This window comes from Sturnus vulgaris, chromosome 15 (genome assembly GCF_052056855.1).
Source record: "Sturnus vulgaris isolate bStuVul1 chromosome 15, bStuVul1.hap1, whole genome shotgun sequence".
NCBI classification, from domain to species: Eukaryota; Metazoa; Chordata; class Aves; order Passeriformes; family Sturnidae; genus Sturnus; species Sturnus vulgaris.
In genome coordinates, this window is record NC_142257.1 from 7449212 (window position 1) to 7476644 (window position 27433).

Sequence of the window (27433 nt, forward strand, 5' to 3'; positions counted from 1 at the left end):
GCCCTGGCTTCATCAAGTGCCTACTGACATGACTAGGAAACAAACTTCTTCTCAAAAGATTTGATAGACACTTGATTAATGAAATAATGGCAAAACTAACCATGGGTTTCTCTCCCTGTCACAGTCCTGCCAATGGAGGCCGCACGTGTGTGGGGCCGAGCTATGAATTCCAGCTGTGCAACACCCAGGACTGCCCCAAGGACTTGGAGGACTTCAGAGAGGAGCAGTGCCGGCAGTGGGACCCTTACTTTGAGTACCAGAACACCAAACATCACTGGCTCCCCTATGAACATGTTGATGGTGAGCAGCCCCTCTCCTGTGAAAACTAAAATCAGTTGCAAATATGAATAAAAAATTATATAGAGAGGGGTAAAGCGTCTTCCCAGGAAATCATGCCTCCTGAATCTGTTAGGAGTTGTTTGGAGGGATCAGTGAGTATCAGTGTATGAGTGATTCAATTTATACAGTGTACTTGGATTTTCAAAAAACTTTGGACACTGTTCCCCAATGACAGCTGTTAAATGGATTTACCATGAGATAAAAGGGAATGGTTTGCATGGGAGGATGGCCCACTCTGAGAGCTGCAGAAGGACCTTGTGACACTGAGTGACAGGAGAAGGCAAAGGAAGTTTGGTGTTAATGAATGCCAGTAATGGATATGGGAGTAAAAGCTTGTGTGTGTCTGTATGGATCTGTACAATGGTGGGCTCTGAAGAGAAAGGCTGGAAATAGTTTTAGGAAAAGATCAGTTCAGTGACTGCAAAGGGAGAGAGGGAGAACACTGGCCTGTCCCCGTGTACCTACACATTGTGTCTGCACTTTAAATACCCAGCCAATGCAGCTCAGGTTGTGCCCATCTCATTGCTGCCCACACTGCTAAAAAACCCACAGCTGAACTCAGGCCAGAATAAAGCAAACATAAATAATGACTTCTGGATGAGGAGAGTTTGGAAAAACTAGGACTTTTCACCCTGGAAAAGCAAGAATGTAGATTAAAAAGATAGAGTTACAGAGTTGTGAGTGGCCCAAAGAGACTGAACGTGGAATAATTATTGAGTTTCTCATAACACGAGCCTGGGAACATCAAATAAAATTATCGAGTGGCAGATTTAAAACAAATAAGAGGAAAGACTTAGTACAAAGCATCTAATTATCTTGAAATTCACTGCCACAGAAAGTTGCAGATGCCAGAAAGTTCTAGAAATTATTTTGAAAAATTCTTGACAGTTCTACAGTCTGTTAAGAGCTATTAAACACCAAGTTCCAGCCATGATTTTGGAAGTCCCCAGCTGCAGTGTAGGCAGAGCTGGGAGAATATTCTGAGGAAAGTTTCCATTTTGTTCCTGTGTCTTCATGCAGATGCTGCTGGCACTGTTGGGTTGGATGGGTGCTGGCTCTCACCCAGCAAGGGCAAGCTGATGTTGTGGCCTCTTGACAGAGATCACCTGCTAGAATAGAAATGTTCCTGTTCCTGTTAATGCCTCAGCTTAACTGCCAGTGCAGGTGCAGCTGCTTGATTTGGGCCATGTCAGCTCTTGCCAGAAAACACACTGTGATGTTTTACCTAACAGAAAGGCACAAGGCAATGAGTCTCAACTTGTTGAATGAGCAGTGTGAGCTGCTTGCTGGTTTTGAGGCCTGTCACTTCACTTGACAAATTCTTGAGGGCAGGGTTGGCCTAGCAAGGGGCAGCTTGTGGGCACCCACCCCACCCTCAGCCCAGCTCCCATCACTGGGAGGGGAAGGGTCACTTTGGATGAATCATTTTGCATTCCAGTGAGGGGATACTCTGCCAGAAATTAATAGCAAATTCCTTATAATTAATTTCCCTGACTTTCTTCCCAAACAGTTCACAGAGTTCCTTCATTCTTTTCATGCCATCTTGGTCAGTCTGGGATTCTCAAAGGCACAGACACAGCCTCACAGCTTAATTTCATGAAATAGCTTTGCTGGCACAGGGTGAAGGGATGTAGGCTGTGGCCTGCAGGACCTTTGCTTATACTTTAGCCTTTGGAGCAGTCTGCTACAAAGACCAGTGAAACAAAAAAATCGGATTTTTTTTAATTAAATTCAATGGCTTCTGGGTCAGAAACCAGCCCATTGATGTCTGAGCACTGATCCCTGGGCACTGCTGGTTTCCAATATAACTATGGTATAACTGCAGACACCTTGAGAGTTAGGTTTACCTGTGCAGGGCTATTAGAGGGAACAGCTTTTGTGTGGAAACAAGGCCAGAGACAAGCTTATGCTTGAACTCAAATCTATTCAAAACTCCCTTTTGTAAGGATAAGGCATATCAGTGACATACTTGTGAGGATAATGCAGTTGTGGCTCAGAAGTGACATAAATCCATACACTTCACAGGCAGCTCAGCTGGACATGTCTGACACATTGTGCAGAGCATAAGAACAGAGAGGAGTGCCTCATGCTGTGGGCAGAGAAAAGCCACTGGGCTGGGTACACCCCAGTGTGTCCTTGAGCATCCCATGCCCCGTTGTGCCATGGCCTGTCTCGTGTTCCAGGAGCCCCCCACCTCCTCACCCCTGCCATGCTCACAAACTCCTGCATTGTCCATCTGCCAGGGCAGCAGGGAGTGACCCTGGCTATGAGCTCCCAGCCTCAGTTAAATGAGAAGGACTCAGAGAGCAGGGAGTGGACAGGCACACTGTCACATTCATGCTCCAGCACCAGTGAATAGGAAGAAAATAATTCTTTGCCATTTAACAGCACTTGCACATTTACTGTTCCCATGGAGCAGTGGAAGCAGAACCATCTCTAAAATAAAGCCCTTGTACAGAGTTGTTGGCACCCAGTCAGACCTGCTGATATTTTCATTTAATGACATGCAGTGAATGTGTGGTATGTGTGGGGTGGGGGGGGTGCATACCCAGGGGTGGTGTGTACACATCTATCTTGAGCACAGCTTAATGTTTCTAATATATACAGTAGGTGTCTTGTTATTATGATCGTTATTATGACTATTAAGAATTTGCACCAAAAATGTACCTGTTTTAATAGACCAGACCCTGGATTTTCAGCATGATTTCTTTGCATGGTTTGAGAACAGTAACAAAATTCTCTGATGTACCAATACCCAGTGGCCTTGAGGACATCAACAGCAATAACAAGGACTTTATAAAAGGAGGGCAGAGGCCATGGAACTGTACAGGGGAAGAATGCAAAGGGCCTGTGAAGATTTATTTCAGTTGAGCTGCTATAATGGAAAGGTTGTTATTGTTTTAAATGGTGGGAAAAGCATTCCAACTTTTAATCATGTTAAAATAGAAGAATCTCTATTTGTTTCATCTAGCAGAAAGGCCATCTGCTCTTCAGTGCCAAGGAAAGCATAGTGAATCCTATTATGGGACTGAGGACAGCAAAAGACATGGATAAAATGAAATACACTAGCAGAATACAACTTTATTCAGTAACTGACTAGGCATTTTCAGCTTTATTTTTTGTTCTTAGCTCTTTGGAACGGATTAGAGAAAATACCACTTGTCTGGCTGTTTGTGCATGTGTTAGCAGCAAAAAAAAGCTTTTTTGTCTGAATCTTTTTGACATCTCATCTTGTTTAATGGTTTAAATTATCATAAATACAAGTACAACCATGAGGGAAAATTAACTTTGTGGTTAGGATGAAATGCTATAGCCCAGCTGTCTCTGAAGAAATTTTGGATGCCAGGTTCACTCAGTGTCAAACAGCTGCTTTTAATGGGAAAATTACTTTGGCTTTTTTTCATTTAAGTGCAGTGCAGGAGAAACCAGCATCTCTCACAGGTAGTCATGCAGCTGAGGAGAGCTCTGCCAGATTGCACCATCTGCAAAGGATTAAATAGATCCTCCCTCAAAGTGAATGATCTGTTATTTTTGTGCCTGTTTCCTGATGGTGACACATGGATGCTTTATGATTCAGCATTTTCCAAGAGATCACAGAACTTTTCAAAGGGGATAAGCATCAATGATTTTTGGGTACCATGCCGGGCTCTGTGATGTGTGCAAGGAAGAAGGGAGAGCCAACACTCTCTGAAAGTGCTGCTCACAACGTCAGCAACTCAACTGAGAGCTGAACACACAAAATTTGGGTTGTTTTATCTTTCAGCTAAGGAGAGGTGCCACCTGTACTGTGAATCCAAGGAGACAGGGGATGTGGTGTACATGAAAAGGATGGTACACGACGGGACCCGCTGCTCCTACAAGGATGCTTACAGCATCTGCGTCAGGGGGGACTGCCTCGTAAGTGTCTGGGGCTTCTTCAGAGCTCAGTGTTGTGAAAACAATTCAAATTGTTCCTTGAGTACCTCTCCGAGAATGACTAAGTATAATAACACTTCGGGCAATAAGGAGATTTCATTAGGATTACTGTCACAATATTGTGTGTGATAGTCACAGTTGCCATGCATGTGACTCAATTCCAAAAGCACCTACCTACACAAGTAATATTTCATGCAGTATTTGAAGATGAACTATTACAATTAGCTTTCAAGGAAAGCTCTCCCTGCTGAGGTTTAGTGGGGGTGGAATGTACAATGAAATAGGAACACACAGCAGCTTTCAAGGAAAGTGGTGTTAGGAAATGGCTGATGTGCAAATCTCGGAATTTGATCATCCTATTTTAAAAAATCAATGACAGTTCCTCTAAGCTGGGATCTGCTGCAGGTCATCTTTCGAAGGAATTAGTCTCTGACTAGCAAAACATTGGTGGAGGTGCTCATCCCCATATAGATGGCTAGATTCTCCTGGAATTTAAGTATCTGTCTTAAGACAAGCTGAGGCTTAAGAGCTTTTCCTTGACCATCCTGCTTTCCTTCAGTAAGAGAATCACTGTGAAGCATAATATAAAAATATAATCACCCAGTTGACAGCTATTATAGGAACTGGAAGCATTAAAATCTCTTTAGGTGTTGATCATCCAGAGAATACTTCGAGGTGTGGTGCTCTGCTGAAGCAGAATCTGGGGGTTGATATGTAAAGTGAAAGCTCATTTGAATTGAAGAATGGATAAATAAAATTACTGTTTCTCTCTTTTGTGCACAGAAAGTTGGGTGTGACAGGGTCATAGGTTCCACGAAGCAGGAAGATAAGTGTGGTGTTTGTGGAGGAGATAATTCCCACTGCAAAGTGGTGAAAAGAACATTTTCAAAAGTACCAAAAAAGCAAGGTCAGTACATCCAGTGTGTTTTGTCCTGGGGAATTCAGGGTATTTTTTCTTGATGTCTTATATTTCATGGGAAGTACCAGGACAATAACAAAACATTTGCAGTATCATTAATTCCAATAAACAATCTGGACTTACTTCCAGATGTGTTTATAATTTGAAAACAAGACTTCTGTCCAGTGATCAGTGAAAGCTCCTGGTACCAAGGCCTGTGCATGCATATGGGAGGGGTTCCCTGCTCCTCACTGGAGAGCTGTGGACTTGTGCTGCTGATGCCACCCAGCCAGAGCAGTGCTGCAATAAGGTGTCATCATCAGGTGTCAGGCAGGAGGTTGTGTGGTCTCTGTGGGTGCATACAGCACTCAAAGCACATTGTAGTCTGAAGCAAAGTCTGCTGATGATACTTCAGGCATCTTTCTTCTGACCCAAAGCCCTTTGTCCTGGTTATGTTCCATCACCTGGCACAGAAATGGGAATGGGAATAATGCTGGATTTGGTTCATCTTGTTTAATACACCCTGCTTTCAGAAAATATGATTTATTTAAAAACCTAAAAAAACCCTTCCCTTCTTGTGGCATATTAATCCATAACTATATTTTCAAATACCTCAATATAGGGTACATTAAGATGCTTGAAATTCCTGCTGGTGCAAGACATTTACTTATACAGGAAACAGATGCCACCGCTCATCATCTTGGTAAGTAACAAGTAGGAAAATTTTCAGTCAGAACAATTTTTTCTGGTGTTTATTTTTGTCTCTGGAGGCTGACAAAGTGTTTATACATTTGTTTACCCATTACCCACCCACACCATGTACTTTATCTAAGTATGTTAAATTAGGAAACTTGTTTGGCAATTTGATTTCTCTGTGCTGTATTCCAGGGTGTCCCAGCCAGATCTCTGTGTTGGTATGTGCATGTGTGAAAGCTGCTGGAAGAGGCACTGAGTTACTTTATGGGATGCATTGCATTATCTTTGGGGGTTGGAAGTAGATGATCTTCAAAGTCCCTTTCAACCCAAACCATTCTATGGTCTTTGTGTGCATCTTTTGTGCTTCCCACACTCAGTAATTTCCCATCCAGATCTGTTCCAGGTTCTGCCCCACTGCTAACAGTATTAACACGGGGCTGCCAAATCAATCCAGCAGTTTAGGAGGTCATGGAAATCCACTCCTCCCCAGGCCCTGTAATCAATGGGAAGCAGTGCCTAGTAAGCTGCTATTAACTGGAAGTAGATTCACAGTCTCTAATTCTGGTGTGAGTCATCCCAGCGTCTCCCCAGTGAATGCTTGCCTTGCTGCTCAGGGCAGCCTGGCCCTGTGGATCAGGGAGCAATCCTCGTTCAGATGAAGTTCTGTCAGGGTGGGGTGAGTGCTGTGCACATGGACAGCTGGCTCGCTGTCGAGGCCACTGCTGAGGGAGCAGGATGTTCAGGTAGCTGCCAAAGAGAGAAAGGAGTAAACATCTGATGTTGCATAAAAAATAGTCCCTGCTTCTTCTAATGAGGAGGGCAAATTTTCCATCTCAGGTGAAAACCTGTCCTCACACAAAGGTGGCTGAAGTCTCTCCAGGTGAAGGATGGAGCACTGGTGAGAGCTGAAGAGAGGAACCAGGTTCTGTGAGCAATGGCAGGTGCCTGCAGAGCAGCAGGAGCTTAACAGGGCTGTGTTGGTGTCAGGACTGGATCTGAGCTGGAGAATTAATGCTGTTTCTAGTGTCTCTCTCTCACTGTGGGACCTGCTGGGGATTAGCTCAGTAGCCTTTCTCTGATGGAGCAGTAACAGCCCCCTGAGCTGCCTTACAACATATGAAAGAACTGAATAGCTCTGGGACCCCCACTGGCTCTCAAATTGGCTCGGATTTGGCCAGTGGATTCAGAAGTTGTTATATGGGAGCAGGCAGCTGGACCCCTGTGGTGCAGCTGCATTGGCCTCATTTCTCTGGCAAGGCAGGCTAAGAAAAAGGGAAAGAAAAGGGCAATTGATGTTCCTGGAGCTGAGCAGAAAAGTACTGATGGTTCAGTGAAACACCTGAAAAAGTCTTTCCAAACCTGTGAGGGAACAGAGGGAAAATGCACACTGGCCTTTTCAGCTTCATCCACTGGGACATAATCAGAACAAAACCAGAGATGAGAAATGAACCTCTTATATTCAGTTTTCTTGTGCTGTTCCCAGCTATTAAAAATCGTGAAACTGGGAAATTCATTCTAAGTGAAGACAACTATGTGCCAGACTCCAAAGTATTTATTGACATGGGTGTGGAGTGGGAATATCGGAATGACGACGACAGAGAAACGGTGCAGACCATGGGGCCGCTCCGTCATGGGATAGTTATTCTGGTAAGTCAAATGAAAACCACCTTCCTCAGAGCCATTATGGGCTAGCATATCATTCAGATTCCTCTTGTGAGCTACAAGAAGACATCTGCTTCAATTATAAGACAATAGAAGATGTATTTTAATTCCTTTCTCCCAGTTCATTGCTCTGTATGAGAGGTGTTATAATTCAGGGTAATGTGTTGAGCAACCAGCTGTCGTGGTTATTTCCTGTGGATGGTATAGCAATCAGCCACTGGGTAAAGACTGCAGCTTACTTATCCTATCTGACATGTGAGCACCAATCACAAAAAGGTCAGAATGGTTCATATCAGCTAGATCTAATAGTTCCTTCTCCCATCCATGTTTTGAAAATGTATCCTGCAAAGGCAGATGCAGGATTCCTGTGCTTCCTGGTTCTCTTTTTCAGGGCAAAACCAGTTCCACAGTTCCCAAAACCACCCAAATATATTCTTTTTTTCACCACAAACTAGCAAACAATAGACTTCAATTAGCAGGGGTAAGTTGATTTAAAATCCTCTGAAAACAACTGTAATGTGTTGATCTACACCAGCTGAACTTCAAAGGAAGAATAAATACTATGCTTCCAAAGGACCAGTATTTTGCATTTAGTTCACATTGAGTTCTGCTTTCTTGTATTTGTCTTAATGCAGTGTGATAACAAAACCTCTTTCAAACAGTTTATATTTCTGTCAAGATTAAGTAAAAAGAATTTGCAGAATTCCAAGATTATCATAAGAATATTTTGTTTTATCAGAAATATAAGCAATTTTCTTTGCCACTTTTGCTTATTTCTGCAGTTGAATTTGCTTTGTCTTTTAGTGGAACTATCTGTTATCATTTCAGTACAAAATTTCCTTCCTTTGTGATGGGATATGGAAAAAATTTAGTATCATGATGTCAGTCCAATGCTGGCAAGGAAAATAAGTCTAAATCAACAACAGTCTTTCTTAATATTCAGTTTAGAAACTCTGTGTCATAAGGATGGAGATACTTTTTCATCAGGGAAAAAATGTGTTGAGTGCAGCTAAAAGGTTGAAATCCCTCCGGGGATGTTTTTATATGTGAGCCATGATCACTATTTCACATCATCTCACAGATGACTGATATCTCCTCATACCAGTCTTCCATATCTTTTTTCTTTACATCTGCTTTGCTTATTAGGTGATTCCTCATGGTGGTGCCAAGATAACTTTGACTTACAAGTACATGATCCATGAAGATTCCTTGAATGTAGACAACAATAATGTTTTAGAAGAGGACTCAGAGTCATATGAGTGGGCTTTGAAGAAATGGTCCCAGTGTTCAAAACCTTGTGGAGGAGGTAAAAGCAAAACTGCAGATCATTCAAAATTCATTCATTGCCATGAGACATTAAGGAGATCAGAGAATGGAAGGAGTTTTATTTAAGTAATAGATAGTGAATGGGGTTAAAATCTGGCTTAAATGGTTTGGGGGCAGATCTGGGCTGATTAATTTCTGATTTATGATTATGAAAGTGAAAAATTGTACAAATGTGATGAGGGTCTCCAAGCTGTGAAGGTGCTGAACCACGAAGTGGCGTAAGGCATCCCTTTGTAGATCCACATCCAGTGATGTCGCCTTTGAGCTGTCAGACTCATTTTTGGGGCCAGATGTGGATGCTGTTGCTGATCCCCAGGGTGATGGTCAGGTTACAGCATTGGATTGTGGCTGGGCAGGTTTGCAGAATGTTTTTGAGATGCTGGATCTGGCCGTTATTTTCATTAAGTATTATTTAAATGTTATTTTCATTTTCATGGTGAGGCCTCACCTTGAGTGCTGTGTCCAGTTCTGTCCCTTCAGTTCAGGGAGGACATTGAGATGCTTGAGCACGTTCAGAGGAAACCAGTCTGGTGAGGGGTTTGGAACACAAGCTCTATGAGGAACGACTGAGGGAGCTGGGGTTGTTCAGCCTGGGGAGAAGGAGGCTTAGGGGTGACCTTGTCACTCTGTACAACTCCCTGAAAGGTGGTTGCAGTCACGGGGGGTTGGTCTCCTTCTCCAGGCAGCACTGACAGAATGAGAGGACACAGTCTTAAGCTGTACCAAGGGAAATATAGGTTAGATATTAGGAAAAATTTTTTACAGAAAGAGTGATCAAGTACTGGCATGGTCTGCCCGGGAAGGTGATGGAGTCACCATCCCTGGATGTGTTTAAAAAAAGATTGGATGTGGTACTTGGTGCCATGGTTTAGTTGAGGTGTTAGGGCATGGGTTGGACTCAATAGTCTTAAAAGTCTCTTCAAACCTTGTGATTCTGTGATTAAAGGAGTGAAAAATACAGGGAGTGAGCAATTATGTGGGTTAAATTTGTGTTGCAAGTGTTTATTCAGCACAGCTTACTCCTCCTTTGGTAGCATGTTCATCTGCAGTTCCTACTGCAACCCTTGACAGAATTCGTGCAGTTCATCTGGAACTCGAGCCCTGTGTGAGATCTGCCAGTTCTGAGAGTAAGAGCAGTGTCTTTCCCCAGGCTACCAGTTCACCAAGTACGGCTGCCGCAGGAAGACTGACCACAAGATGGTTCATCGGAGCTACTGCGAGCTGATCCAGAAGCCCAAACCCATCCGCAGGGTGTGCAACCTCCAGGAGTGCTCCCAGCCCATGTAAGCATCCCTGCCCCCAGCACTGCTCCCTGCAGGTGCAGGGGGCATCACACCCAGCCAGCACTGTCACCTCAAGGGAGGTGGCTTTAGCTTCACCTTCATGGCCATCAGACACCCAGGACTATGTGGGTCTCATGATCTGCTCTGCTCATTCAGAAAGAAATATTCTTTCTGTGATTGCTGGCTCCTTCGATTTATGAAATAAGTTGGATTAGAAAAGAAGTGCTGTCCTGATCCAGACTTCTGTGCTGAGGCCAACTTGAGGTGATACAAAATAGACATAAATTCATTTTATACCAGCAGATTTTACTCAGTGTGAATTAACCATGTCAGAACAAATGGACAGAGTGCTACAAAAGACAGCTGTCATCCAGTCTCTCAAATCCAAATCTTCATAAAGTTCACAGCATATTTTTGGACATTTAAACACAGGAAAAATATTTGACCTGTTAGATTTCTCTGGCTGCCCTTGTACAGCACGAATGCCTGTTGTACCTTCATTTCTGCTCTACATAGTCAAGTGATATAAATATTTTAATTCACATTTTACAGGTGATTTTTTTGACTGGCAGCAGGTTATTCCTGCCACATGTAGGACTAATATTCTTTGTGCTACCACTGCAACAAGAAAGGCGTATGTTGATCCCAGCTTTTATCTCTGGGGGCCAAGTGTACGTTCCAGGAATCACAGCAAATAAATAGAACATACCACACAATACTTCCTAACTTCCTTTAAAAAAAAATTTGAAAGAGAGAAAAGATAAGAAACTGTGTCCCATAAACTCTGCATGGGTCAGAGTTGAACGTTTATTTATTGGAAAACTAAAGTAATGACCTAACTGTATCTCAGGCTCTCTGAAAAGGACTGTATCCTCCTTTCAGCTGCAAATATAATGGGCCCAGGTAACACAAAGACTCAATAGGATCCTAAATTGTACTTGGATCCCTGAAGTTTCAGTTAGCTCTGTCTCCATAGAGTGTCATCCAAGCATTTTGCTCTTATGCATAGGAGAGGCAATTATTAAGTGGTTTTACAAAGCTCTGGGACACCCACTACACTAATATGCTGCTTCTTCACTTCTGGGAAAAACTCATCCTTGTCTCAGAAGTCACCTCAGGATTCATGGCTCCACAGTTCTTGCCTTTCTTCACAGCTGTGTAATTTCTGTAGGTTACAAAGAGAAAGCTGGGAGAAATTGTTACTTTCTGTTTAACTGGAATGTGTAGTGCAGTGTCTTGTATTATTTTTTGACCATTTCCAAACCCGGGATTTTATGAATACTTTAGGACAATTCTTTCAAGCTCAGGGTGTTTCTCCAGACTATGTATATTTTTTGGTTAAGTTTATTCCATGAATACTGTTTACATGGAACAATATTTCTACCTTGCAGATCTCTGTAAATATTAATAGACTGCTGTAGATCTTCTCTTAATTATAACCAAACTTTCAGTAGCCTAGGTAAATTTCCTTTGTGCTGTCAGTCCCTGTTGTTCTTCTCGAAGTTCTTTACAATTTGTAGCTATAATTCGTGAGTCGGTTTGGGTGGTCAGTGAGGGTTTCAACTACACCACATTACAAACTGTAGATTTCATTTCTCAGTGGCCAACTGGTTTAGAAATTATTAACTCAAACTTTATGGTTTTCAGCAGTGTTGCCTTCCCGCAAACCAAACATTTATGATGATGAGGACCCTGATCTGCCCAAGTTCAGCACTCACAGCACTGGGTTTGCCAGTGCTTCAGCAGATTGAGTCTAACATGGCTGGGGATATGGTCCATGGAGTGCCCAGATGTGGGCCAGGCAGGAGCTGCATTGCTAGCCCAGATGTTTTGGCTTCACTCATATGGGAACCAGCAGTTTCATGCTGCTTTATGAGACGCTCAGATGCTTTATGGGAAGCTCAGCAGCACCCTTGGGTGGCTGCTTCTGACATAAAAGTGACCATATTTTTATGTGCAGTCTTGGAAAGGGCAGTTTAAAATCAAAGCAAATACAGCAAAGTAAGAATAATGCTTATCTTGGAGATAATGAGAAAGAGTAATATTGAAGATTTGGATCTTATTAATGATATTTCAGGGGCAGTCAAATAACCCTCACCATAACTGCTTACGTGTTTTTCATATATTCTCATTTTTTCCATATTAGAACTAGTATTAATATTAATTAATCATGTTAAACCTGTGTTCAAGAGTTACAGATGAACAGTTGAACTTTACTCTGCTCACTCTCTTTTCACCAACCCAGCTGGGTTACAGGAGAATGGGAGCCTTGCAGCAAATCTTGTGGGAAGACAGGGTATCAGGTGCGGTCTGTGCGCTGCATCCAGCCCCTGCACGACAACACAAATCGCTCTGTCCACACCAAGTACTGCAACAACGACCGCCCAGAGGGCAGGAGGCCCTGCAACAGGGAGCTGTGCCCAGCACAGTGGAGAATAGGACCCTGGTCACAGGTCAGTCTCTTTCTGGAGGTCTCAAACAACTGATTTCTGACTGGGTGGAATGAGCATGACAAGTAATGCCACCCCTGTATTTGTGGATAGATGGCTCTGTGAATAGATGGCTCGCATGTACAGCTGTTTGTTTATTGCTCAGACCATAGCTTATTCTTGGAGTATTTCACAATTGCTGGTGTACCACGAGAAGCAGTGAGTGGCTCCCCGTCTTGCTTCGTTACTGTAGTCCTGCAGTGGCTCAAATAATGTACCACGTCAGCTCAAATCAAGGGCAGCTTAAAATTGAAAAGCTAATTTCCAATCTGTTGTTTCCAGAGGGTAGCTGGGGTGTAACTGTTGCCTGTCCTTTCAGTGCTCTGTCAGCTGTGGCAATGGCACCCAGGATCGCCCGGTCCTGTGCCGGACCAGGGACAACGCCATCGGGCTGTGCAAGGAGAAAAAGCCAGAGACCGTCAGGGTTTGCAGACTACCTCCGTGTCCCAGTAAGGGCTGGTCTTCTATAGCTTCTATTACTTGTTGAAAAAAACCATTACTTCTTTATTTGCAATGCCTTCATTGGATTGATACTTGTGTGCTATGTCTGCCAGGGGGGCACTTCTCCATAGTCCCTGTTTTGAGCAGAATTCCGAGTGTGGAGCTGCTGTGTGGCCGATGGGCTTCTTGGGCATTCTTCTCCTGCTGGGGAGCACTGCTTGGCCTGGGACAGCCTGAGAGTCTGGGGCAAACCTCAGCACAGTGCTGATGGCTGGATGTGGCCAGCAGCCAAGAGCTGCCCTGGGAGAGGAGCAGTGCCTGAGTGCAGCCCTGCACCCTTGAGACCTGTGGGGCTTGGCAAGGGGCTGCTGGGCTGTGGCTAAGCAAGGATGCCTCTTTGCTTTCCCCACCTCCATCAACAGTTCCAGACTTCTTTTTAATTCTGTCAAACACAAGTTATCTGCAGGGGTTGTCTAACTCAGTTTTTAGAAGCTGTAATTAATTTGTTCCTGTTTAATCCGGGGCAATAAGGCCTTTATCCTTGTTAGCTTTTCAGCTGTTTGCAAATTATACTTGTGAGATCATTTCACATATTCCTATTATTAAGTCATTCATATTTTTCTTTTTTTTCTGATGTATTTCTCAGGGTAGCTTTTGATTTCTAATTAATTAGAAGCAAGCTGTCAATTATAGTCTCCAATACAAAGATTTTAATGAGGCACTGTAACTAAACTAGACTGCATGTCTCTGGGGATGTGTGACACTGCCATGAAAAGTGCTGCTGGAGAACTGGCCCTTGGGCTGTCTTCAGTGTTGGCTGTGAAGTGCTGGGCACAATTTGTAGCAACCTCCCCAAACGGCACCTTTTGCCCAAAACCACATGTCTTGGTTGTAATCCCTGCCTTGGCTCCTTCACAGCCAGAGCCCACACGCTCTCTGAGCTTGTCCCCTTCTGACAGGGCAACAATTTAATGCTGCCTAACATATGTTGTGTTGCATCTTTTTTTTCCCCTCTATTCAAGGAAACGTTTCTGATCCTTCAAAGAAAACCTACATGATACAATGGCTGTCAAGACCTGATCCAGACTACCCCATCCAGAAAATATCTTCAAGTAAAAGACCCATTTATAACTCTGCCTTTGCCCTTAAATGCATGCCACATCGAATGTGGACTTTGCCTTTTGCTCTCTTCTTCTCTCTATGCGGAAAGTTCCCTTGACTTTGCCAAGTTTAAATCTTGGGCTGAATCTGTTTTTTCACACCAGGCACTCGGTGCTCGGTGTCTTTCTTCTCTGGAGCTTGCATAGCACTGGTGGTGGAGGTCTTGAAGTGTTGGATGTGTGAAGTTGGATCTCCACAGTATGTTGCAGCCCTCTGAAAGGGAGCTGGGATCGGTTTGCTTGTTGCTTGGTGGTGGTGAAAAAAGGCTCTTAATGGCTCCTGATGTTCAGTTTGATAGCAAAACTGAGAACTTATTGTGAATGTGATCACATCACAATAATGACACCTTGTAGTGCTAAAGTTCTCCTTTATCTAAAAGCCCGAAATCTCGTAACTCTCTGGTTTCAGTTCGCTGACAGGGTAGTCTGATGAGTGGAAGAATTTTTTCATTCCATTTTCCTTTGTGGTGCTGTTGCTTTCCTCATCCTTGCTGCTCATTTTTTTATTCCTGACCCTCACCTTTACGTTTGTGACTCGGGGAGGGCTCACTGGGAAGCAGAAGCTGAGTTTCTGTGGGTACTTTCCATGCTGCTCTGATCCAGTTGCTCTCGCCAGACTCCCAGTGGTCGTTTGCTGGGTTTTTTCTCGAGAAAAGCCGTGTTCATTTTTGCCATCGCACAATTTTTGCCAGTTTTGCGCATTTTCACTTTAGAAACAAACCCAAAGCAGAACAGGCATGGTCCATGGTGAAGGTGGCGTGGTGGTGTTTTTCTTAACGTGGCGGAGGCAATACGATGTTTTCATTGACTATGATGTCTCCAGCTGCTCAGCATGGAGTTGTTTATACTCATTGCATCTCTGGTCTTTTTTCACCATGTGCATGTCTGACTTGACTGGTACGGTTGTGTGTGTGTGTGTGCGTGTGTGTGTGCTCTTAGATGTGTCAACTGGCAAACATAACAGTGTGAACTACTACAGAATTACCTCAATTTTTATTGCTTTTTTTGCTTAGGAGATGAATTTTAGAAAAATGCCTTAATGTTGAAATGTAAATGGCATTAATTTACCAGATCCAGCTTTAAATATGAACAGTACACTGGTACCTTGAGTTAATCTTCACATGGAATGTTTTTACTTGAATGATAACTATTGGAAGGCAGTAAATTAAATTGGAGGTTGATTTGCACAGTGCATATCCATATCTTCATCGAGACAGGATTGTGGCCTGACTTAATGAAATTTAACTGGCATTCGTGCTTCACCTTCCGTGTTTGTTTGGAAGATTTGGAATTCACAAGTCATAAACTTTGTGACAGTCAGTACCAATAGTAGAAATGTAAAATTGCAGTCTTGGAGCAAATTACTACCTTATTGCTTTGATCATATTTTTTGGAAAAGTGGCATTTTTGAATCTTTGGGTCGTCAACAGTGTAGCACTTCAAACTTGTCATTATCATGTGATCACATATTTAAATTTTGCTGTTAATATTTCCTGAAACATGTTAACAATTTACATGACAAAGTGAAAAAGCAAAGACACGTATCTGGCACTGAATACTGTTATGTAAAATAATCGGTGTTTAACTGTATAAATATATTCATGACTGTTACCTTTAAATAGACAATGTTTAGTGATGTTTCAAGAGATGGGTGGCTATAGAGAATGGTGCAATAAGGTATCTGGGCATTGTGCACTATGTCTATATGCACTTTGGTTTATCAGGGATATTTTATTAGTGTTTTGTATGTATTTAACATAATATTAAAGATGTGCCAATTCAGTTTGCTTTTCAATATTTTTTTATGAGACTAATGTGTACCAAAGTGACTGTGAAACTGATTTATTTTTTTCTTACTGATGTTTTGAATATATACTTCCAGTCTGTCATGCATACTGCAAGTAAAAATAAATAAAAGTTCAGCAAATCTGGATATTTTGGTTTGGATAGAGGATCAGAATTTCATTCTGGCACTGAGAAGTTGGAGAGTTTATTTGTATAATTTATCAGATGTCACTAAACTTATTACATAATGCAGTTTTATTTCCATGTATTGTCAAGCTTGACATTGCATATTTTTGTTAGGAAAAAAGGCATTTTTATAAAGGTGCTGTTACTGATTATTACAAAGCCAAGAACAGACCTGCCTTCTTAAAATCATATTTAAATATTGTATCTGTTGGCTTTTATTATGGAAGCCTTTTGGAGGAACGTGCATAAGGGTCATACATCACAAGGCAAAATGTTGAAAAGGTATTCTTATAGGGTATGTAAAAATACATATAAATTGTATAGTCACATGCAGGCCTTTGTATGGAGCTGTGCATGCAGGTATGAACAGTTCCAGCTCTTAAAGGCTGGTTTGAAAAGCTCTCCAAAACCAAGGTACTATTCTTAGGTTCCTAAGGAAGGAGTCATTCCTAATCTCCAGAAGTGTTTCAGTTTAGCATTTGAAAAATATGAAAATTACCTGACACATTCTAAAGTAGGAACTAAAATTTTGCTTTTCTGCAACAAAAGCAACGATTAGGACATAAATACAATGTACAGGAAGTGTTTACACCTGCCTCAGCCAGCACTAGCATTTTAAAGCAGCAGCACCAGCTATTAGTTTATTTTAGACTGATATGTTTGCCAATGAAACACCCACGATGCCCTGTTTTGTTAACTGAGGATGAGTGAAGAGGTGGCACCTACTCTTTCCAAGTCCCCTTGGTATCGCTGAACCTGCTCTGAACCTTTGCTGTGAGGGTGCTGACACAAGCCAGTGCTCGTAGCAGGAGGGTGAAATGTGAGCTCCAGATGAGGCTGAGAGCACTGTCTGCCATTGGTACACTCTGAATAAAGGCGAGTAATTGGAGTTACTCACCCTTTACTGTAAGAGTAGGTGGAAATGTAGTAAGGGCAGGGGGAGAGACACAGGTGATTTCATCTCTGGCTCAGCACTCTGGTCACAGAGAAGATGTTTTGTTATTGATGATGCCAGGTGTTGGTCAGTCTGCTTTTCTCCTCAGCCCTCTCTGCTCTCCTACAAACCCTCTGACTCCTCTCTCAGCATGGGCTGCATGTTGGGATTTTTCCTTTACTGCAGTGCCTTGCTCCATTACTTCATCCTGGAGGCACAGGAGTTGAGGGGTGTCTGTGTAGGACAGAGGACAGGCACATTTCTCTCCAAGGAGCCTGCTAGACCCTCACCACCCATTTGCCACAGATTCATAAAGTCCTCTGCCTCCCCTGAGCAGAAATTACATGGGCTTGGGGAATCTCTGAGTAGGCTTCTGTTTATGTTTCTCAGGCAGGAATACTTTGACCACTTCACATTTAATGCCTCAGCCTACAATTTGCCACCTGCATTTCAGCAAGATCAGGATCTGCCATTAACAGCTTTATTATAGTGCAGATTGTTGTAACAGCTGTTGACAGCTTAAAGCTTATCGATTATCACTCTTGCTCTTTTATTACAGTCATTGACACAAAAATCAGAACTTTTACTGAGTCTCCCAGTCATTAATGGACTGGCTTGACTCCATTGCACTGGAGTTTGTTGTTCCGAAAATACTAGCTCCCTTCTCAGAGGAGTAGAAAAGCCTCATGGTAAATGTACCACTTTTCTCTCAAACAAGAGACATACTGAGAAAACACTGCTGTTTTCAGAGTAAGGGTACCTGGCGACAATATCACTCCAATTAGTGGAGATGGATTAATTCTGAAAGTTACATGGTGCACATCAAAATAGGACTTGACTTTCCTGAGACAGTACAGATAAATATATGTTACTCTGACCATGGTTAGTCAGTGTTTGGTTGCAGACAAGCATTAAAAGGAGCAAAGAGGGAAAAAATAGATTTCTTAATATAAAACTGGATGACTTTGTGGGAGTTCAATGTAGTTTTAGCAACAACACGGCACAATCAGTGTGTTTTGAAGTTTAAACCAAGACAGTAACACAATTCATTGTGGCTTCACAGTCTTCAGGGTAGTGTTTCCAGGATGGGAAGGCAAAAATTCAAGTGTGATGGTCTAGAGCTTGGATGGGACTGGTACAAACAGTTCAGATCAGCTTTTGCAGCTCTTTAAGTGAGTTGACTTTTAGGTTGAATATAAGCCTGCTTCTGCTTATAGAAGGCTCATTTGCCAGTTCCTCATCCCACTTTAAATATCAAACCTTCTGCCCACTGCCAAAGCTTCAGCTGTGTTTCTTTTTCTGATTAATGTGAAGATGCTCTTTATTTATCTGTTCCCTTTTTCTCTTTCAGAAGATCATTGTCAAGGAGACAAGTCAATGTTTTGTCGCATGGAAGTTCTCTCCCGTTACTGCTCCATTCCTGGGTACAATAAGCTGTGTTGCAAGTCCTGCAACATGTACAGCAACGTAACAGAGGACAGCAATGTAACCAGTGCCAATGTAAATAAGAATAATGTCATTGAGGAGGAGCTCCTGACAACCCTCAGCCCTCCTGTGAGAGTGTCCACCACACAGTCTGCCACCAGCCCTCCTCTGCTTTCCAAAACACCTGCACCCCCTTCCAATGCAACTGAGGAGCACCCAGAAATCAATGCCGTGGATGTTCCCTATAAAGTTGATGGGTTGGATAACGAAGTACCACAGCACAACATCATTACACGGAGGAGGCCTTATGAAAGGACAAGGAATCAAAGAATCCAGGAGCTGATCGCTGAGAAAATGAAAAGAGAGACTCTTAAGAAAATAAACTAAAATGGAAATATGGCACAAACAACATTTTTCTCTTACAGAGATGTTACCAACATCATAGTATTGGCCATCGTAGAGACTAAAAATGGGGGGGAATCGAAGTGGTGCTACGGCAGAGATACCAAATTCTCAAGCCTACTATAAATGGAAATGACAGATTGTTTCATAAGTGCTAATCTGAACACTTTGATGGCTAGGTTAGGTGTACAGGGTACAGCAGAGTATTAGTGCAATATCCCTACAGTGTCTCACTGAATCCAAACGAAACATATTACTTAGGTCAGGTTAGCAGGTTTCTCAGTCACAGGCTCTTCAAAGTCTTCTATGCCTGCATAAAACTGCTTGGGAATAGTAATGGGAGTCACACTTACTATGGAAGAAAGCAGTCCCAAGACATAATAAATCCCTTTAACTCTGACAAGCAGGGGTCAGCACTCCTGTGATGCTTCTGTGCCTTGCACAATCCCTGGCACTAGCACAGCCTGCTTCGGGAAGGTTCTTAGGACATGCCAGGCTCGGTTTGGCTGACCTTGGCAGAGCTGCCTCTGTGGTCACAGCTCAGCCTGTGCTCACGTAGCTTCCTGAACCAGGACTGTGTAAGAAAATACAGAGAAAATTCTGTAGCCATATATTTATGTGTAAATTAAAAACTGACAAACAGTGGTTTACATACTTCCATAAACAATTTCAAAGAATTCTCCTAAACTTTTGGATATATGCAAGACATTTAGTAGGGCAGATCTGGCCAACTTGGACTGACAACATCCTAGTTTTTCTGTTTACAATTATCCATATTTTTTATAGTCTTTAAGTTCCTGTAATGCAAGAGCCTCAGTGATCCTTATTGGTTGGTGCTTTTTTTTATTGGTCTGGGTTTTATTCTACCCACGTTCTGTTTAACTTAAAGATAACTGGTCTCTTGTTGTCTTTTCTTTGGTGCTTTGTTAAGACAAACTTTTTTTTCACCCCCCACATAGGATGCAGTTATTTTTGAGGAATTAATTTTGTATTATCTTCCTTTCCTTAGGACAGCTTTATTGGTGCAGAAATGAACAACTGTTTGCTGTGCCCTTACATGAAAACACACACACATACACACACACACACACACACACATACACGTGTATTCATAGCACCAGGTCTGCTAGAAAACTTTAAGATGTGTAACCTGACAACCCTTTTTTCCCTTCAGGGTCATCATGGTTTTCATAGGTAATTTTGAATTCCTGGTTGGAGAACAGAAGATGAACTCAGCTTGGCTCTAACACTGCTGAGACAGGGAGCATGAGCTGGTTCCTGCTGTGGGTGGCATCTGCGCAGTTTTTTTCCTGGCTTGGATTATTCCATTTGTTTCTTTGCTGGTAAATCTCCTGCAGAGCCTGGGACTTCCCTGAAATCCTCTCTTTACTACTAGGTAGGTCTAGTGGCTCCAAGTTCAGATTTTCCAGTCTGAGAGGAGGATCTCACTCTCATGCCTGAGCTGGTCAGGTTTTGAAGCAGCACCAGCAATAAGCCCATATATAGAGTCACAGAATAATTGAGAATATGCTGCATTCCCAGCAATGTGTGAGCTCTTCTCTGGCCCAGCTGCTGGCAAAGAGCTTCACAGCATTGCAGGGTGAAGCACATGTGACTCCCTGTGACCCTGTCTTCTAGCCTTGACCACCACGACTGAATGAACTGCAGTGTCCTCTTCCAAATCAGCCATTCCTGCTGGAAAGCAGGCAAGAGCCTGCAGGAACCTCAAGCTTCACAGCACCTACATGTGGGACTGTTTTGGCCTGAACTGTGGCCAGAAGTTTTTGAAACACAAGACCTGGTCTAAGAAAAATTCTTCATGGAGGTACTAGCCCAAGCAGAAAAGGAATGTTTTTGGCTGGTGTCGTGGCATCAAGTGCCCCTTCTTACATAGGATTAAGGTGATACACTTGGAGCAGCTCAGATAGCACAGGGATGAGAGAGATACTGAAGACCATGAAAACTGGGAAGCCCAACAGGCCTGCTAAGAATCCAGGGCATTAGAAAACATCTCCTGGGCCAAGCAGGTGTGGCTGCAGATGTAGAAGCAGCAGCCAGCACAAAGCAGAAATCTGTTCTGGTTTGGAGAAGTAAAACTCAGGCTCTGCAGTTTGGCAGCACAGCAGGAAGAGTTCCACTGCAGGCTTTCACTCCTGGGACATGGAGTGTTCTCCTGCAGTCAGAGGGTGCTTGTCCTTAGTTCCCTGTGTCCTTAGTGCCCTGTCCCAGCCCTGCTCCATGGCCTGCTGGCTGTCACACGGCCACAGTGCAGGGACAGGCCCCGGGAGCCTCGTGCCAAGGGATTTGTGGTTGCCTACAGATGAGACAAGTTTTAATAACAGTGTAGGGTCAGGTCACGTCTGTGCACAACAGCAATTTAGCAATGAGCACTGAATGGAATGAAGGAAAACAACCCCACCATTCTATTTATAAGCAAGGAAGATGTGTCTAAATCAACATCATTCCAGCTGCTGTGCCATGGGAGACACAAGCTGTAGCTGGGCTTCCAGCCTGTAGTCATAGTATTTCTTGCCTTCCACATTTCCTTTACACAGATGTGGTTAGTCTAAAACTCATCTTTTCCCCTTCAAGTTAATATCCTTTTAGCTCTGTGGACAATAAAAATAAACCACAAGCCCCAGCTTTTTCATAGACTACAAGCTCATCCAAGCATATGAAATTTACGAAAAACCCTTAAAAGCCCAAAGATAGAAAGGGTTGGAGTTGGATTTACGCAGATGAGGAGGTAAAAGTTTGCTGCCTGGAGGGTACCAGTCTTACCCTCTGGGACTTTTTGAGACCCATTGCTCCGATCTCCTGAGATAACTCATCTAATAAATTCTGTTCTGCCCTAGCTTCTGGAATAGGCTTAGTCAACGAGGCAATGTGAAGAAATATCACAGGAAGCAGTGCCCTCAGCTCAAAAAAGCATTTTTCCAGATAAAGTGGAAAGTTCTGCTGCCTCAGGGAGAAGGAACTGCCTCCTGGAAGGGTGGTCTGGTGCTATGTTACATCCAGTGTTCAGTTGGAACCCCATACAATGCCTGGTGGCATCTGCATTTTGGAAGGGCTTGTTCCCTTCTCAGTCTCACCTTTTGGGGGGATTTAATTTAACTTGTTTCTCAATGGTTTAAATTCTACTGAATATTTCTCTAGCTGTTTTTTGAGGGGAAGACTAAACTACTTGAAGCAGCAGCTTCAGTGTACATTGCTCAAGACATCGAGAGGCTGATGCACCATCTCTTTTAGGAGCAGGAGCCACCAACTCCTTCTGCCTTCTGTTCACACTCTTCCTGTATGAGAAGGGGGGAATTAAATCTCTTCAGACCAGGAAAGATGCCTTCTTTTCCAGCTGCCATGGGTTCTCCAGAGGGTGGGTTTTTTCAGCAGTTCCCCAAGAACATGTACATCAATTCTACTGGAAAACACAACACGGGGCTCTATCAGTAAAGAAAAAGCAGCTCCAGACAAAGGGTTTGCTCTCCTGAGCTGATCTCATTTCTATGTCATCAGTGGAAAATTTGGTCATTTTTTTGTTTGGTTGAACTTTGACAACTGTTTCATTTTGTCTACAATGCTGTAATTGGGCAAGAGCACCATCAGTCAATCTTCTGTAACCAGTTTGCTGTTGCCCAGGTGCTGCATTTTCAGACATAACAAGCCAAAAGTTATATTTTAATGTAACCTAATCCCCAGAAACTAAAGCAGGTTTATAAACAAATCTATTCCTGCAGAGACCGTCTCAGACAGCTGAGAGATAAAGTAATGTGCTCTACGAAGCAATGTATTTATGATCTAACCATGCAAGTATACAGTTTTCTCAATTATCATTTTTCTGGCTGTCTAAACTTAAAATCCAAGTGACAGCTTTTCATGAAAAAATAAATCCCAAACAAATTCTTTGTTTCTTTGGCTTCAGTCATCTGCCATTTTTTTCCACCATGATTTCTTTAAAAATTTCTGTTATCTATTATCAATGCATCACTTTTTTATTCATATATCCATTCAATATTTAGAATCTCACAACACCTCCATAGAATGTTTTCAGATATTTTGAGAATTCTAGAAATGGTGCTTTACCAGTACTCAAAGGGTTTTATGTTTTATTTTATTACATAATGCATTTAATGTCTTATTTACTCACCTACAATGCACAGTATTAGCTATGTTCATCTGAATATCTATATGCAACTTCCATTCACTTACATATGCCTTAACAGAAATTGCAATAAATAGCCATTTCTTGTATATTAAAAATGTATATACAAATTAGAATCTTTAATTTTATAATTTATTAAATTCAAATGTCTGTGTTCTTTTGCAAAAAAAGTGTTTGGCTTTTCCCTCTGCTTTTTTTTCACTGAGTTGATCTTATGCGGAGATGCTGGAGGACAAAGAACCAGCATCTTCAGATTCAAAACCAATTCAATTTCTACAATTTAATGAAGTGGGATGGGGATACACTTGCTGCCAAAGTCCTACATCCTTGTTACAACATCCATTATCTAAGGCTAAATATCACAAAGTCACTGGACCAAAACCTCAGCTGATAACTGCACAGAAATTAATCAAACTCACTTAAACCTGCTTGAGGCCCAAATCCGTCCTGGTCTATGTATCATCTCTTTAAAAGGCTCAGTTATTTGGGCTTCTGTTCAGGACTGATGAATTCTGCTTTGCATGTCCTATTGATAAAGTAATTGCCTTTCCATGAAATTCTTTTGCACACATTCTCCTGCTGTATCCTCTGCACTCGTAGCCAGGTTCCCTTTAAAGCATAATTGAATCTTTCCCATCTGATTGAAGTTTGTTGCTTGAGAGTTTGAAAAATCCCTGCTTACTGTGATTATTCAATGAGCACCATGCAGTGCATTCAAGTCCAGCATTCTTTAATCAGGTAACAAGCCACCTCAACATTTTCCACCTGGAAAAGTAATTCACATACTTCAATGCTCCGATAAAACAGCCCAAACTTGGGGTTCATTTACTGTGATAATTCGTGCAGCATTTAGAGCTGTGACAAGGGTAATATTTAATTGCCTTTTGCTTTCACAGATTTTGAGATTTTTAGAGTGGCCATGGCAAAGGATCTCACATGCACACCTCAGACATGAGGGACACTCAAGGTGGGGTCAGTTATGTCCAACACCTCTCCCTCCCCCTGGTCTTGCTCTCTCTCGCTCAAATGCCAAAAGATGACACCCACAGGAGGCCTTCCTTTCCTGCCCTACATCAGATTTTTAGCTCTTTTCACCATCATCTGTCTCTGAGAAAAAAATATTTTTCTGAAAAGGCAGCTTCAAGGATGTGCAATTTCAGGCCAGGAAAGCAGTTTTCCAGTTATTCATAATTACACCAGGCAGAAGGCAGCTCCTCCAAAGTGCTGTGCAAATTTGACTCCCCTTTCCCATGGCGAGGGGGGCACAAGTTGATTTCCAGCCTCCCACAGGGTGTTCTGGATCAACACTTGGCTTTGCTCACACGGGTCAAAAAATGCTGATGAGCCTTCCTGGGAGATAAATGCCTGGAAACCCCCCTAGGGCTGTGCGTGTGCGTGTGGATGTCTGTGTGTGTGTGTGTGTGTGTGTGTGTGTGTGTGTGTGCATTGCTCACCTTTGCTCTCCTCCTGCCCCCTCTCCACCACCTTTGCCTCCTTTAGCAAAGAACCGCATCAAGCACAAGCGGCGCTCCTAAAATCTCAATACAGGAAGGAGCAGAGCAGGATGACACATGCGGGAGAAGCCTTATCCTCGTTGACCTGCTGTGTTTTATGCTCCATCGGCAGAGCAGCATCCCCGCGGAGAGGAAGCGGAGCCGCGCAGCCCCCGCAGCCCCGGGGCTGCTCCGGCTCGGCGCAGTCACCGCTAGATGGTGGCACGGCACAAGGAGAGCGATTATGGAACGGCCGCTGCTGGACTGGGACCCCAGCCTGGGAAAATCCCCTGATCTGTGCCCAGGAAGGGCCAGGTGGAATAAAACCCGCTCGGCTCAGTCCCCGTCACACTGTGGGTGTAATCGAAGGTGCTGCTGGGCTGCTGTCTGCGCCCTGACTGTGCTGGAGGCTGCAGCAGGAATCCTGCAGGAGAGAAACACAGCACCTGCAGTGGAGAAATAGAGCCATGATCAATCCCACCACCCAAAACACTGAAAATAACTCAGGAATAAGTTTTCTAGGGTTGTTATTTCTTAGGGCATCTAAACATATCCCAGTTCCTCCAGAAGAAAGTTTAGAGGCGAGTAATATTGCAGGAGGTTCCACTGATGATTGTAATTTATTTTTAAAAAATATTTTATTAAAGAAACACAACAGCTATGGAAAGCTAAACCTGTTTTAGGTGACCCAGGCTGCTGGCAGGACAGTGGGTTTCGTGTGACCCCAGGCAGGAGAAGGTTTTCAAGTGATGGCAATGCTGCCCTCACTGAGACCTGCAACAATTCACAGTTCTCAGCGCTCCAGCCTCTTTGTGTGGTGTGTGCAAGAGGGACCAATCCACACCAGTGTTCAGGCACTTTGGGACATGTGTAATCTAAAATGATGATGAAAAATGCATCCATGCAAAGATACAATTTAATCAGAGGCAGATCTGTAATAACAGAAGTAAAAATGTATGTATGATTTTAAATGAATACGCTGGGCTGGATTCCCAGGGGAGGTTGCCAGCGAGTTGTCACCACGGTTTGGACTTCTGAGACTTCAAAGTATTTTAAGAAAAGTCTGCACTGGCACAGAACTCCGTCTCTCTGCTGGCGGTGAGCAACCACTGCTAATGAAGCCTTGACCATGTCATGCCCTAGGAACTCCCAGCGAAGGCTCCCAAGAGTCATTTTCCATCTAAATTAACTACCAATGAAACAAAGTACCTAAATCCCTCTGAGCTTTTGCAAAGGGTCCCGACCGGACTCCACCCGTGCTCCCAGATGGATGGAGAGCTCAGATCCTGCAAACAAGCCTTGTGCCCTGTGGCAATGTGCTACAGCTACTCAGCCCTCACAGCAACTGGTTCCTCACCTGCAACAGGCAAGAAGTAGCCAGGAACTCCCAGAAAATCTGTGTGCATCAGTGACAGTGTTGCACATGTAGCCACCACCGCTTGCTGTGTGAGCTGCAGTCAAGGCAACAGCTGTGGGGGTAACGATTCCAACCCAACTCTGTCTAGTTAATACAAAACCAGCTCATTAATATTTCATGGCAATATCTTCACTGGTACCGTAGTGACTGCTTGCTGTAATGCACAGGAGATTAATGGGCTGGGGGATGTAATTAGAGAACACAAATCATCTGGAATCTGGCACAGATCAGGTCAAAACATTTTAATTTCCTAAACTTTTAATGACAAACATGGAAACAAAGAATGACAGAATGGTTTGGAATGGAAGGGCCCTTAGAGATCATCTTGTTCCACCCCTCTGCCATGGGCAGGGACACCTCCCACTAAACCAGGTTGCTCCAAGCCCCGTCCAACCTGCCCTTGAACATTTCCAGGAACCCACAACCTCTTGCCTCTTATTGAGGCACAACCTGTGCCTCAACACACTCACAATAAAGAATTTCTTCATAATCTAAATCTCTCCTCTTAATTTAAAACTGTCCCCCCCCGTCCCATTCAATATCTGCCCTGTAAAAAGTCACTCTCCCACATGCAAGAGAGGAGCAGCTTTTCCAAGTTGTTGATGCACCTTCAAGAAGGACCTGCACTGAGGTGTGGAGATGCTCAGTGTCATGTTAACTCCATCTCCCAGCCCTGGCAAGAGCCAACAAGCACCAAAAATGCCCAGAGGAGAGTCACCTGTTACACTTACCCAACACTGCTAAACTGCATGGATTTTTCCCAAACAGGAAGAATTAAAAAAAACCGTCAAAACTAACAAACATAAAACCAAACCAAAAAAAATAACTGTCAGCATTTATATCGCAGACACTCAACCAAGCCCTGTAGAACTAACAACTGGTGTTTTTCTCTGCAGCTCAGGCACTGCTGCTGTTGCTGTTGCTGTTTTCTTTTGCCATTAATCCCATTTGGTGACAGTTTTCATGCACCCAGGAATGCTGATTCACTGCACTTTTGGAGAGTATAAATACAGGAGACTGGGATGACTTATCCAGAACCATCCTCACAAGTTCTCAGGAGAAACCTATGGCATTCTTGCAAGAAGCATTCAAACTTTTACCTTTTTTTTTTAATTAAGATTTTTCAAGAACACAGCTGATGAAAGTAGAACCCAAACAGCCGTAGTTGAGGTTAAAAAAAAAAAGAATAGGTATATTATATTTGTCCCTGCCTCCCAGAATATCTGCCATGTTCTATTCACTCCATTAGACCTCTGAGAAGGAGGCAACTCCGGCAGGGAGGAGGGACTTACCAGGGACCATCTTGAAGACTTTTTAAAAAGAGAATGTATCCATGCACTTCTGCACGTGTGGACTTTGTTTCCAGATCAGTGATCTTCTTCACAAAATGTTTTTCCCAAGTTCCATACTGCAGCTGCTTAGC

The 27433-nt window shown here is 43.1% G+C and overlaps 1 protein-coding gene across 1 annotated transcript in view; it reads left to right on the forward strand.

Moving 5' to 3' along the window:
* The window catches only part of ADAMTS2 (ADAM metallopeptidase with thrombospondin type 1 motif 2), a 173989-nt gene extending 150754 nt beyond the window's left edge, over window positions 1–23235 (forward strand). The window contains exons 12-22 of the mRNA XM_014886901.2: window positions 125–300; window positions 4103–4236; window positions 5038–5161; window positions 5775–5855; window positions 7332–7495; window positions 8657–8816; window positions 9987–10119; window positions 12365–12572; window positions 12928–13057; window positions 14072–14161; window positions 18466–23235. Of these exons, the coding sequence (XP_014742387.2) occupies window positions 125–300; window positions 4103–4236; window positions 5038–5161; window positions 5775–5855; window positions 7332–7495; window positions 8657–8816; window positions 9987–10119; window positions 12365–12572; window positions 12928–13057; window positions 14072–14161; window positions 18466–18926 (1861 nt within the window). The 3' untranslated portion in view covers window positions 18927–23235. The remainder of the gene's footprint in view (window positions 1–124; window positions 301–4102; window positions 4237–5037; window positions 5162–5774; window positions 5856–7331; window positions 7496–8656; window positions 8817–9986; window positions 10120–12364; window positions 12573–12927; window positions 13058–14071; window positions 14162–18465) is intronic.
* The last annotated feature ends 4198 nt before the right edge of the window (window positions 23236–27433 follow it).